The 15,128-nt window shown below is 36.9% G+C and overlaps 1 protein-coding gene and 1 long non-coding RNA gene across 3 annotated transcripts; one reads left to right on the top strand and one right to left on the bottom strand.

The window, feature by feature from the left end:
- Positions 1-7,182: 7,182 nt before the first annotated feature.
- LOC111397077 lies at positions 7,183-8,720 on the top strand. The gene is made up of 2 exons (XR_002703142.1): positions 7,183-7,215; positions 7,684-8,720. It is a non-coding gene; the product is annotated as an uncharacterized LOC111397077 (long non-coding RNA).
- A 608-nt stretch (positions 8,721-9,328) lies between these two features.
- LOC111397076 lies at positions 9,329-13,363 on the bottom strand. Of its 2 annotated transcripts, XR_002703141.1 has the most exons (4): positions 13,117-13,363; positions 10,122-12,272; positions 9,755-10,044; positions 9,329-9,681 (listed from the first exon to the last, which is right to left on the bottom strand). XR_002703141.1 is itself a non-coding variant. In XM_023023793.1 (3 exons), exons 2-3 carry the CDS (start codon positions 10,495-10,497, stop codon positions 9,992-9,994), a joined length of 429 nt encoding a protein of 142 aa, XP_022879561.1. In that variant the 5' UTR covers positions 10,498-12,272; positions 13,117-13,361; the 3' UTR covers positions 9,329-9,991. The 2 variants fall into 2 exon arrangements, 1 of the variants encoding a protein (XP_022879561.1); XM_023023793.1 differs by having other exon boundaries at positions 9,329-10,044; positions 13,117-13,361.
- Positions 13,364-15,128: the final 1,765 nt, after the last annotated feature.

Below are 15,128 nucleotides of genomic sequence, written 5' to 3'. Positions count from 1 at the left end.
AATACACGATTGTATCTTTGCATGTTATTTACCAAGTACAAGTCTTCATTTGTCTCAACCAACTATACGAGTGCTTAAATCAACATTACACGCAATACTCGAGTGATTAGTCCGTCAATCGGACTCCTTTGACTTCATTAGTAAATACAAGGACCTAATGTTCGTATCATTTTTTTTCCCACTCAACATTGATATTGATGTATCAACAAGTTTTTGACGCGAACACAAGGCAATGATGCTTTAAATTGACATGGATAGGTTAATAAGTATGTAAGTATCATGTATCTTTGATTTAAAGTGAAATATGAGTATTAATTACTCTTTTAATAGTGTTGGCTGCAATAAATGGTGCCACTGGAGCTAAATTATCAATGGGCGTACGTGATCTCTTATCCTATTAAATAAGAATAATGCTATTCATTGATCATCATCTAATCTATAATCTATCTATCAATAACGTGTATGAAAGAAAATTATGAAAGAAATCATAATCATAGCTTTTTTTAATCTTATTAAAGGTCCTAATGTTTACTTATTTTTTGAACTTTTATCTTGAATTTTTTTTCGCCCTAATGTACCCACAAGAAAAAAAAAAAAAAAAAAAAAAAAAAAAAAAAAAAAAAAAAATAAACGAAACAACCAAGATCGTGCAATCAGGTGCCTATTAAAAACGAAGAAACCATAAATAAATAAAAAAAAAAAAAAAAAAAAAAAAAAAAAAAAAAAGAGCACAAGAAGATATTGGACATTGGCACAGTTCTTTTCAAGAAAATTCAGCAATTCAAAACTAACAAATAAAATGACTAAAAATCGTAACTATCATACTTTAGTGTTACATTTTCAGAATATCAAGATTTGAAAATATCTTCAAAACATTTTCAGAATATTAAAGTTAGAAAATATTTTCAAAATTCAAGCCATAATGTAATTTTTATATTAAAATAGCTAATAACTAATTTCATAAGATTTGTATGTGACCTTAATTCGTGGTTATTTATAGAATAATTGAGATTTATCTCCCTCGTCATGTTAACACCCCAAAAACAGCAAAACAATTATGCTCGCTGCCATTTTTAAGTCTCTGTAATGTCATCCAAAAATTAGCCACCGTTGTTCATGTTACGTTAAGAAATCAAGGGCTTCGGTACGGGAACATAATTCGAAGAAACAAGGACATAAGTTTAGGTCACAATAGTTCTACATACAAAAAATAAAAAATAATAAAATAATAATAAAAAATTGGGTCATCACAAATTTTAAAATCGATCACAAATCAGCAGCCTGCTTTCCCAATAGGGAGACATTTGGAACTCTTAGAGGTATATATGTATCTTTTATTAATCTGCAGATATGTGATAATAAAAAATTATGAGTGCAGTCAGTTTGTTTGTGTTAAGATTTGGAATCCATCTTAATAAGGTCTACCTTATTAAGAGGAGTGATCCAAAATTTATTTAAATTGGTCAATATTTCGGTATTTAATCGATGTGGGGTTTATTTCCTTAACATGCCCCACAAGATGGTGATTCTTTTTTAGTAGATCAATCTTGAAATTCGTGTACTCATTTTTGAAACTTAATCGGATCGAATAGCTCGTTGAAGCTTACTGGGCTCTGATACCATGTTAAGATTTGAGATCCATCTTAATAAGGTCAACTTTATTAAGAGGGGTGGCTCAAGATCTATTTAAGTTGATTAATATTTTGGTATTTAACCGATGTGAAATTATTCCCTTAACAGTTTGTACAATGTTGCTGACTCTCGTTTCTATTTTCAATTGTGGTGATTAAGTATCTTAAATTGTGTCAACTAGAAACATTCACACATAGGTAAAAAAAAAATCAATCCCGCCTGGTGTACAGGATTCCTTTTTACAGAAGTTTTACAATCTGACGTGGCTTCTTTGTTTAATAAAAATAAAAGGACAACAAATGAAAGAAACGAGGCGCGAGGCAGCTTCATTCTCCTTCGTATAATCCCCAAATTGAAAACCCTTTCCCCACCTCGCCATTGCCATCTCCGTCGGCCGCATCTACGTCTGTGTCTGTGCCGCCCATTGCCTGTCGGCTACCGAATCAGGTAAAACAAAAAAGTAGCAACTGCAACAAAGACGATTTGTGAAGGTCGAGAAAGTGCAAATGTTGCTTTGAGTTTCCACTGGTGTGAAGCGACGACCACCGGCGAAACGCGACCACAACGGCCCACTGAAGATCTCACGATACAGAAACTCTTCCAGCTGCCAAGGAATCTCCAGCTGCCAAGAAATCTGCTACCAAGGAATCTGATCTGTTGCAACCACCAAATGTCAGTTAATACCGTTAAGATGAATTAGTTAGAAGTTGTTAAGTGATTAGTTGTAGTTAGGCAAGTCAGCTTGTATATATATACCTGTGTCTGTAATATGAAAATCAATTTTTTCCGGAATGAGAAAATCAGTTTTATCATTCTTCTCTCTGCTTTTAGCTGATTCAAGCTAGAATTAATTTTCATTTGATCTTGCTCAAGGATTTCACATGGTATCGAGCCAAAGGTTCCTGCTTATTCAGTACCTTCTACAATACGCCCCTGAATCTGATGATGGCGAGCTCCAACTCCAACCCTGCTGATGATCCAACTAGTCAATATTTCTTGCACCCTAGTGACAATCCAGGTGCTATAATTGTCTCTGAAATCTTCAATGGGGATAATTACACTTCTTGGAGTAGAGCAATTTCTATGGCACTAAGTGTAAAGAACAAATCTGCCTTCATTGATGGTTCCTTACAAGTCCCAGATCCATCCTCTGGTGCTATGTACAACTGCTGGATCCGTGCTAATGACTTGGTGTTATCGTGGTTGTTGAATTCTATCAGCAAGGATATCCGCCAAAGTCTGTTATACATCTCTTCTACACATGAAGTCTGGAAAGAACTCAAAACTAGATATAACCGCAGTGATGGACCTAGAGTGTATCACTTGGAAAAGTCTCTCAGTTCCATTTCACAAGGATCACAGATTCTCACAATGTATTACAATTCTTTCAAAGCTACTTGGGATGAGTATATTAGCTATAGGCCGCTACCTAAATGCAAATGTGGAAAACTTTCGAGTTGCACATGTGACATACTTAGCAGCATATCTAAAACTCAGCAATCAGATGCTGTCATTAAATTCCTCATTGGCCTTAATGAATCTTATTCTGCAATAAGAAGTCAATTGTTGCTCGCTTCTCCACTTCCATCATTGGCTCAGGTATATTCTCTACTTCTTCAAGAAGAAAGCCAAAGAGATCTACAGAACCATTCATTTCCAGAATCAGCTGCAATGGCAGTAAAGCAATCTCACAAAATGTTCAAGCCTTCTCCTTGGAAGAAGAAGCCTAAATGCACTCATTGTGGCTACCTCAATCATACGACTGACAAATGTTATCAACTCGTAGGTTATCCTCCTGATTGGAAAGGGCCTAGAGGACCAAGAATGTCAACTAATAGCTCTACTGCTCATGCTGTGATTTTAGATCAACAGACAGATGATGAGAGGCCAGATATTTCCAACCAAGAGCTTTATCAACAGTTCTTGGCCTTTGTCAAAACACAACAAAAATTTCCTCATGAGCCATCTAATGCCACGTCCTCTACCGCAGCCGTCACCACCACAGGTATCTCATCTTGTAATTCAGCTTTTACAAAAACCAAACTCATTCCTTGGATAATTGACACAGGTGCAACAAATCACATGATCTGTTCACCAACCTTTTTCACAACCATTGATTCAACCATCACCACTAATGTTCATTTACCAAGACCTTTATTCCTGTCAGCCACATTGGCAAAGTCCAAATTTCTAGCAATTTAGTTTTTGAACATGTTCTGTGTGTACCCACTTTCTCATTCAATTTGATATCAATTTCAAAATTGACAAAATCTACTAATATCTGTGTATTGTTTACTGCTTCCAATTGCTATATACAGGATATGACCAGCAAGAAGATGACTAGTTTTGCTAAGGAAAGGGGAGGGCTATATTACCTCCTAGCCACTCATGATCAACCAACTCCCCAAAACGTCATCAATAGTCCAACAACGTTTTTTTCTCAACACTCCAAATACAATCTTTGGCATCGCAGAGTTAGACACATATCCCATATTCGAATGATCAACATTCCACATATCGCTTCTCAGATTCCTTGTAATAATCCACATATATGTGATATTTGTCCAATGGCTAAGCAAAAGAAGCTGCCATTTCCTATCAGTACTTCAATATCAAATAAAATTTTTGATATAGTTCATTGTGATATTTGGGGTCCATTTAGTGTATCTTCTTTTAATGGTTACCGATTTTTCCTTACTTTAGTTGATGATTATTCAAGGTACACTTGGGTGTTTATGATGCAATCAAAATTAGAAACTCGTGCACATATTAAACGATTCTACAAAATGGTCCTTAATCATTTTAATACCAAAATCAAATCTTTTAGATCTGATAATGGAGCTGAATTTCACATGTCAGAATTTTATAACAGCCATGGCATTTTACATCAAAAGAGCGGTGTTGAATCCTCGCAACAAAATGGGGTAGTAGAACGAAAACATCAGTACATATTACAAGTAGCTCGTTCACTTCTTTTCCAGTCCAATGTCCCTCTCACCTTTTGGAGTGACTGCATATTAACGGCTGTTCACTTAATAAACCGTATCCCTTCCCCAATTATTGGAAATAAAACTCCCTATGAATTGCTTTTCCAGAGGCCTCCTGATTATGATCACCTTAAAACATTTGGTTGTCTTTATTTTGCCTCTACCCTTAGCATCCACAGAACGAAATTTTCCCCACGAGCATCTAGGTGTGTTTTTCTTGGATATCCTCTTGGGTATAAAGGTTATAAAGTCTATGATCTACAAACACACCAAGTTTGCATCAGTAGGAATGTTGTTTTCCATGAAACCTCCTTTCCCTTCACACAAATGTCATCTCCTCATAGCAGTCCTCATATATTTCCTATACCAGAACCAATACTTGATTACACTCCTCCTGCAATACAGCTACCAAGTTCCAGCTCACCTCCCACTTTTCCTGATTCTGACACAGGAACTTTCAATGATGTCTCTGCTCCTTTACTCCATACCTCATCATCTAACAATGATCTCCCTAATTCCTCTACCCAGCATTCTACCAGAAAGTCCCTCAGATCAAAGCATTTACCCTCTCATTTAAAAGATTTCCAATGTGATTTACCTTCCTCTTTTACAGCAATCCAGTCATCCATGTTGGCCGGCACTTGTACATCAGGTAAACCTTATCCTTTATCTAGTTTCATTTCCAGTAATCGCCTTGCTCCCAAACACAGAGCGTTTACCACCTCTCTTTCAAATACCTTTGAGCCAAAATTTTATGGCCAAGCTATTAAGTATCCTCACTGGCAAGAAGCTATGAACTGTGAGATTAAGGCTCTTGAACAGAATAACACCTGGACTCTCATGCATCTGTCCCATAACAAACACACTATTGGTTGCAAATGGGTTTATAAAGTTAAGTTCAAGGCAGACGGCACTATGGAGAGATACAAAGCCCAACTGGTTGCTAAGGGCTATACTCAGCAAGAAGGGCTTGATTTCTTTGACACTTTTGCCCCCGTTGCAAAACTTACATCTGTTCGTGTTCTTTTGGCAGTTGCAGCTGCAAACAATTGGTTCCTCCACCAACTAGATGTAAATAATGCATTTTTGCACGGTGACTTACATGAGGAGGTGTACATGAAGCTACCACAGGGATATCCTACCACTGATCCCTCGTTGGTTTGCAAACTAAATAAAAGCTTGTATGGGTTGAAGCAGGCCTCTCGTCAATGGTTTGCAAAACTAACTACCTGCCTCACCTCTTATGATTTTCATTAGTCAAAAGCTGGTCCTTCCCTTTTCATTAAGTCCTCTAATGAATATTTCATTGTCCTACTAGTCTATGTTGATGATGTCTTGCTTGCCAGCAATAATCTCAAGGAAATTCAGGTTCTAAAGAAATACTTGGATGATCAGTTCACAATCAAGGATTTGGGGGAACTTAAATATATTCTTGGACTGGAAGTGGCTAGATCACACCTTGGGATCAGTCTATGCCAACGAAAATATGCTTTAGATATATTGACAGATTTTGGCTTTTCTGGGTGCAAGCCCATTGCTTTTCCAATGGAATCTAATCTCATTCTAAGGGCAGAAAACTCTTCTCTTCTAGAGGATCCTTCCATCTATAGAAGACTCATTGGTCGCCTGATTTACCTGACCATTACTAGACCTGACCTTGCTTATTCGGTCCAGGTCCTCAGTCAATTTATGGCAAAACCTGCTCAATCACATTTGAATGCTGCCTATCGTGTTCTAAGATACATTAAAGCTACCCCTGGTCAAGGCTTATTCTTTCCCTCCAAATCAGATTTGCACCTCAAAGCCTACAGTGACAGTGACTGGGCTGGTTGCATTGACACTAGGCGCAGTGTTACAGGATTTGCAATCTTTCTTGGTGACTCTCTAGTTTCCTGGAAATCCAAGAAGCAAACCACTGTTAGCCGATCTTTTGCTGAGTATAGAGCACTAGCTTCTACAACATGTGAAATTCAATGGTTGATCTATCTCTTACAGGATCTGGCCATTAAGCATCCTCAACCTGCTCTCCTATACACTGACAGCAAATCAGCCCTCTGCATTGCTACTAATCCTGTCCAGCACGAGAGGACTAAACACATTCAGATAGACTGCCACTTGGTTCGTGAAAAACTTCACTCTGGTTTGATTAAAATCCTCCATGTCCCTTCTCAACATCAACTTGCAGATGTCTTAACAAAGCCACTTGGTTCTATCATGTTCCATCGTAACATCTCCAAGATGGGCATTCTAAACATCCATGCCCCTCTTGAGGGGGGGGTCTCACGATACAGAAACTCTTCCAGCTGCCAAGAAATCTGCTACCAAGGAATCTGATCTGTTGCAACCACCAAATGTCAGTTAATACCGTTAAGATGAATTAGTTAGAAGTTGTTATGTGATTAGTTGTAGTTAGGCAAGTCAGCTTGTATATATATACTTGTGTCTGTAATATGAAAATCAATTTTTTCCGGAATGAGAAAATCAGTTTTATCATTCTTCTCTCTCCTTCTAGCTAATTCAAGCTAGAATTAATTTTCATTTGATCTTGCTCAAGGATTTCACAAAGAAGCCGCTTGTTTCCATCTACACGCCTGAAGTAAGTGTTTATCAATTTCAAGAGGAAAATACAATTTTAGTACCAGTTTTTTGACCCATGTTGAATTAATTTTGTTGAAACAACGAATGAAAGAAACAATTCAGCTGGCTGTACCTGAGGACTTTCACTGATAAAATGAAGAGGATTTGGCATTTGTCGCAACACTGTTACGCATAGGGAAAAGTTGCACATTTTGCTGAAATTTTAAGCCAAACCGTTTAAATCCAATCCTTCAATTTTAGCATGCTAGCCAGTTCAAATATTGAGAATTTGGTAAAACATAGGGCTAGATTTTCCTTCAGAAATCGTTATTTTCCTTGAATTCGATATCACATATTTTTGGGCTTAAACAATGTGTAAACGGCATTAACTTTCTTTCATGTGGCATACCAGAACTTGATTCTCTTATTTTCTCTGTTAGTTTAGTATCATTTTCATTTTTAGAATGATATTTTTTATATGTTACAGAAGCATTTCTACCAACTAATCCCACTATGTAGGTGGACACACATCTTTCGAAGTAAGGTATAGAGACCCATTTAAAGACTAGTAACTCGTGTAGTGAAATTAATAGTCAATGTTGATCTATTGTTCGCATGTTGTATTTCAGGAAGTTGGATTGTAGTATTGATATGCTTGGAAAACTAGTCTTGACATGTTGTAATTCAGATTGTAGTATTGGTTGTCCTGGTGTTTCTTCTGCCACAATAGTCAATGTTGATCTATTGTTGACATGTATTTGAGGAAGTTGGATCCCTTCATCTGCTTTGATCTTCTTCCTTGTGTCTTTGGTTTTGTAGTATTGATTTGCTTGGAAAACTAACTTGAGTGTGATAATGGCATTTTCCTCTACAAATGTGATAATTTTACGTGAAGAAATTTTTTTACTTGAATTGATGATTTCCCATTTGTCGTTGTTTACCATCGCAATATGAAAGGGAATAATGTTGGAATATTTCATAGTTGTCGAAGCAAGTGGCACTCATTCGGAGAATGCACGAGAAAACGTCGTTGCCCATGGTGTCCACATGGATTTCAGAAATGTTTCGAGGTTGAGAAGCAAACAAGTAACAAAGGGTGATTATTCAACACTTGTAGTAATAACTGTGGGTTTTTCGACTGGGTAGATGAAGGACAAACAAGTGAAGAAGTTAGTACAGATAATGAAGTGATAAACGTTGCGGGAAATGAGGAAGTTGAAGATTTGTCAATCATGCTTGATACTCTAGCCCGAAGAACCGAGAAACGAGACGTCGAGGTGTCATTGCAAGTGACATTCCGCAAAGGAAAAGGATGTTTGGACTGGAATGGGAAACAGGACGGACCGGCTTGATTATTAGTTTTCATCATTACAAAATTCGCATAATATTTGTAATTTAAAGACTTGTGCGGCGTCACTATGTGTTTTGTATAAAACCTTCCAACAATTTTTGTCAAATGCATCTTAAGTTTCGTTGTTAGGTTCTGGATTACTTCTATACATTTTGCCTCCATCATACTGCTAACTGCCTTGTACTCTTTGATGGTGAATTTTTTTTTTCTAAAGATTGTAGTTCTGGTGCTTGACTCCTAGTAGTTGAATTAGAATCTAACAGCAAGACTCATTCTTCAGTTGTTTTCTGCTAGTCCTAGGAGATATAGGACGGATGCTAAGGCAGTGAACTGGTTTTGTCATGCGTTATTTCATTTTTTGTTTATATTTTATACAGTTAATTAGGTATTTTAATGTACTAATTTTAGGAGATTACTTGTGGGATTCTTCTGATTATCATGGCTGTTGGAAATTTTGCCAACAAGGTACAGACACAAATGGGAAAGTCTAGTGATAAAGTGAAAATTAAGAGGGGTGGAAGCAGGCAAGGACTAAACCAAGGATCTTAATAGTAAGAGTTCGCGACGTGGTACAAGCTATTATTTATTGAGGATGTGATAACGTAAGGATATAACATCATAAGCATAATTTATTAAATTGGCATTTTAACCTTTTATGCATAGTGAATTGTATAGTGGACATGGTGCTATTCTTTGATGCTTTCAGGATGATTTATTTTCAACACAAAATAAAATGGGTTTAGATACTATTATGGATGCAACAAAATGCTTGCACTATATGAAGACAAATATAGCCAATTTATAAGTGCTCCAAAAGTGTAAAACCTGTCACAAAACTGCTTAACCAAGACATGCCATAAAATCCACCAGGTACTACCCTAAGCCCTAAAACATGTCACGATATAATAACAAATACATACAAGACTTATGTTTTTTCATGAGTTGGAGTTGGCTAGCAAAACCACTTGTACATACATTTAATGTTCTTCATTTTGGCCATCAAAACCACTTGTACGGCCCACTAAACCTTGAACATCCGTTAACCCATTTGTCGCAGTTGAAGCCTTCCACACATTCATGAGGTCGGACCATCTTGTGGTGGAATGTGTGCATAGTAGTACGGAAACGGATGACCTGTCAAACAATACAAAAATTAGTATATGTAGTTGAAGAGTACGGAAATGTAATGAATTATCCTCATCGTCACCTTGCGGATTGAATGTGACACTTGTTGACAGCGGTGGGGTTATAGTAGACGTTGGCAAGTGTGGCGTGAATGCATTACTTTCGGTATTGCCCCGCATAAAAAAGAACTTCAGTAACACAGAGCACAATAAATGTTAATTTAATGAAGGCACTCACCAACAACGGCTGTGGATAAGAGAAGTGAATGTGCGGGGAATTATGTTCCTGTGAAGCCACAAAGGTAGGTCCAGCCATGTCACTATTTCCGTGCCTCGCTCGCGGTCTCTTTCCTTTGTGTGATGTCGAACTTGCCTACATGTACAACGAAATTACATTAGAATACAAATTTAGGATTACCGAATCATAGAGACACGAATACAAGAACAAACCCCCGATTTCTTTGACGTTAACTCCAATGGACTTTTCCGCCGAAGCCTTCGGGGTGCACCCTTTTTCTTTACCACATTCGGATCTCGTATGATCTCGTCCGCAGAAGTCTACGAAGGAGGACACTGAGCGGATAAATGCGCTGTTTGCAATGAAACGATATTCCTTCCAGAATAAGATTTTGTTGACTTCATCTCTTTCGCTTGCAATTTTATCAAGTCCAATATCGCACGTGTCCGATTCGTCATCTACAGCAAGGTCAGCCACTCTGCAAAAGCATGGACCATACTGTCGTACCTTAACTGTCCAGGAACATTGACAAGACCAGCATAATTCACCACAACCCTCATGTAAGCTGTACTGACATCTCTTCTCCATCTTCGCAGGGTATAATGTTTAGGCAACTGTGCGACAGCGTTACGAATTAATACTGCAATCGTATGTCTGCAAATAATACCACAAAACTCGAACAAGTGGCAGCTACATATAAACTCGGACGTCTGTCTCTGAAACGAGACAAAAAAGATTTCTTCTTCCGCTGCTCTTGATAAAGGACATCCTCATGTACTTCATATGTGGTTCCAGAAGATCCCTCTGACACAGGTATGAGGTCACAATAGACCTTCCCCTTGAACTTTTCTTGAATCTTCCTGAATTTCAATATGCTATAGATTAACTGAAAATGCTTTTCAATGTCATAATTCGTAGCACATGGTACAATCTGCGAATACGACCTGAAATCCTAGAACTCCTTTTCAACCTTACTTCTTAGTGCTCTTTCATATTGCTCCACAAACTGCTTCAGTAATGTCTTTGAATGGACATAACCATCGAAGAACGCATTCATACTCTCACTACGTTGCATTGTGGACATCCCTGTCCAGAAAGTCGTTTTCAAAAAGGAAGGAACCCATCGACTTCTATTAACATACAACCCCGACAACCATTCATTATCTGTCAACTCATACGTCTGTATCATCTCTTTCCAACATGCCTCAAATTCTTCGATATTTTGTGAATTACACACCAGGTGATGTATAGCTGAAAATATGGAAGCTTTATCAACATGGTAGCCAAACTTCTCCGACAACTTCTTCAAAATGTGCCACAAACACCACCTGTGTTTTGTATCTGGGAAAACGATCTCAATAGCATTCTGCATGGCTCTATCCTAATCGGTAATTATTCCATGCGGAGCTTTACCGCGCATGCACTCGAGCCACGTCCTAAACAGCCATACAAAGGTATTTGTATTCTCGTTCGATAACAACCCACAACCAAATAATGTTGATTGACTGTGATGATTCACACCAACAAAAGGTGCGAATGGCATGCCATATTTGTTAATGAGATAAGTTGTGTCGAATGTGAAGACGTCGCCAAACTCCATGTATGCCTGCCTATACCTACTATCAGACCAGGAGACATTTTTCAGGCGAGACTCATCGCCTATATCCATACTGAAGTAAAAACCATTGTATTGTACCTGAATTTTTGAAAAATAACATGTATTGCTGCCACATCTCCTTCTCCCAGTCGCAATCGCCTCACTTGTTCAATATAATTTCTACAGTCTTTTTCCAGATACCTCATATTCTCATATCCCCCAGCTTCAAAAACTGCAGAGTTAAAACTTTTGTGTAACGGAATTCCTGCCAAGTCATTCGCTTCAAGTCTTCGTTTCACATTTACATTCAACTCTCTGTTGCATCGATATAACCTTGACTTGGAAGGGCTGGTTCTATGATTATGGTCAAGGTGGATTGTGTTAATTTTTCACATACCGTGACTATCTGAAGAAGCAGATATCCGTGCTTTACAATCTGTCCGACTGAGTGGTTGTGGATTTAAAGAACCTCTTGCATTGCTCGTTCTTCAGCCCTCACAACTACATGTCAAGGTCAAATATTTCAATTGTCCATTGTCTCCCTTTTTTGAGTTTCTTTTCCGAATTGGAAAACTAACATCATAGGCATATCTCTTGTAGAAGTCAAGCAATTCATCCTCACCATTGAAAATCATACCCACCTCAGGCACAATTAGCCCATTGTGTCCTAATGTTTCTTCTTCCACCCGGTTGGTATTCTCTGCCACATTATCATTATCGAACTCCGAAAAAGTTTCATCATTCACATGTTCCATAATTTCCCACACTGCAAGCAAATAAGCAATAATGTATGTCAACACATATACCAATTACCTGATCAAATAAGCAATAATGTATGTCAACACATATACATTGTATTATCATTTCTTGGAATAATCCTGCACGCAATTTGGTTGTAAAATAACTGGAATACCATTTTCCCATAATTTAATACTAAAAATTAGACTTGATTTTGAGACAATATATAAAGCATTGGTCCCATATTATCAATCAAATTAAGACTGCCCCATACCAGAAGGCTCAGAATGATGTTTAATTTACATATTATATTATTCTAGTACAAAATGTAATACTGTCCGACATTTGCATTTTTTAAAATTGATCTGTTTGGCAAGATGAGTTACGATATTACAGAAAAAGGGAAGTTAAAATCTCATAGGTTAATATAACAAAAGTTTTTTTATTTACTACATTACAAAACTCTACAGCATCAGTGTGTCATGATGGTGAACTGATAATTCTTTGTTTTTAATGGCATCCTCATTACATGAAAACAGAGAACATAAATTGCTTCCTGACGGTTTTCTGCAATATCATTTTCACACGGTATTCTGCTATGTTAGTTTATATATTTAATGGATTAATTATGATTAAGATTGTGTACATCAAAAATATTCCGCCATTCCTTGGCAATTTTTCAGTTATTTCCCAATCTGGGTAGCTTTAATCTTCTTATTGTGTTGTCTTCACTTCGGTTTAGGAACTGATGCATCATATAGGACTTTATCTGGCAAAAGGTAGAGGAGCCAAGGTGGTTTTTGAAGTCTCCTTCAAACAACAAATTTTTACGACCTCATTGCACTTCCCCAAAAAATGAGAGTTTAACTCACCTCTCCGGAAGATTGAAGACGTCGTCGAAAGTTGTGTTCTGCAACTGGACAGTGATAGAAAAATTGCCCGTTCCACTTGCGGAGCCTCAAAATCCCAACTCCTACTCTTTACATCATCCTCCTTAACAGAGCGCCATTGGATTATGTTTGTAGTTCGATTGGAGGTGCACCATGAGCATTCAAGGAACAGAGCTCACGTGGGGACCGACTGACGGAGGGGGGGAAAAATTGGGGTCAGACCTCTTTATTCAGCTTCACGTGGCTTTGTTTTTGTTTCACGTGGTTTTGCAAACTTTTTAATACACGTCAGCGTTTTCAAAATCTTTTGTAAAGGATCTGTGAAACTCCATCGGTACAGCCAACTTAATTGAAAAAAAATGGAGCCATATGTGACTTTTGTTCTCCCAAAAGTACACATCAAATATGTGTCATATTTCCGTGAAATACGACCCTTTTTTACTCGTAGCTCATGTCCATAGTACTCTATGAGTTGTAACACCTCGTCGATTTGTATAAGAAATCTATGATTTGTTTTCTCACGGCTGCTAGGATAATTTTGCACCTTCAGTCGGGTAAACCTTATCTTCGTCACGCATATGTGGAAATTGGGGAAGAATGTGACCACATGATGTGGCATGTATTAGTAGTTACTATAGATATGATTCTTAGATGATTAAAATGTAACATGTGAAATGTGTTTATATTTGTGATTGTATTTGTGTCCGTATTTATACGAATTGCGAAAATTATATTGCTTGACAAATTTTTCTATTATGTTTCCTTTTGATCTTCATATTATTCATTTTTTTTTTTTTTATATCAATGGGTTTTTTTCCTTAAATTTTTTTTCTATTGTATGGATGCAACATAGTAGTAATATTGTTCCACGATAATGGCATATTCAACGAATTCATTGACAATATAATTGCCTTTGTCGGGTAAGGATTAAAATTCAAACTTTAATACAAATCAAAATTAATAATTAATTTTGATTTGTTATTTCATGATAATCACAACTTTTCAACCATCAATTTCATCAATTTTCATCAAAATCAACTAAAATTCTAATTTTAATCCCCACCCATCAGAGACAATATCAGAATTAGGTTGGGTTCTACATAAGTAACAGTAACATTGAAGTGAGACCCTGCCTCCAGTTTGAATATTGAGTAACAATAATGACCTTTCAAGATACCCTTTATACATCGATATTGTGCCCGTAGAAAATGGAAATTCTCGTACAAGGTTTTTATTTTATTATTATTATTATTTTTATTATTATTTTTTTTTTTTTTTTTTTTGTATTTTTTGTTTTTGTTTTGTAGAGTCGACGAGCAATAATTAGATAAAAGAATCAACTGGAGAAATATATTCATTGCAAGATATAGCTGCTGACATATGTCGTGCCATGAAAATTGTAGAATAACACATTTATGATCCAACGGTCACCGTGATATCACATGATGGTACAAAAGAAGTATTAGACATGAAGGTCTTTTCCAACGAAAATGTTCTAAAAACAAATGTGGCATTTTATGCCATACAAAACTAATTCGAGTTTAGGAGTTGTGTAAGTATGAATATATATTTCCATGTTCAGAAAATGAATGCAAATAGTCATTTAGGGCTTCAAGATTGGGCAAAACAAACATGTTCAAAATTAGGGAGATGGGCTCGCTCACATGTGTATGAAGTTTCATCGTGTCTCGTTTCATAAGATATAAGTATATATTATTGCAAATCATATATTCTCTAAATGACCTAATATGGAGTGACTATTAATTACTATAAACCTTGGAGATCTTGTAAGCATACTTTGTAGACAGTTTCCGGTGATCCAACCAAGTCTTTTAAGAGACTACAAACATACTTAAATATACTACAAGAGACAAACCCTAGGATAGTGACGAGAATTGAGACAAATGGTCACAACATAGTCAAGTATTGCTTCATGATTTTAGGAACATCGATTCATGGTTGGAGACATTGTAGGCCTGTTATTGTGATCGACG

This window comes from Olea europaea, chromosome 7, assembly GCF_002742605.1.
Source record: "Olea europaea var. sylvestris chromosome 7, O_europaea_v1, whole genome shotgun sequence".
Classification (NCBI taxonomy): Eukaryota; Viridiplantae; Streptophyta; class Magnoliopsida; order Lamiales; family Oleaceae; genus Olea; species Olea europaea.
This window is presented reverse-complemented; position numbering and strand designations above follow the sequence as displayed.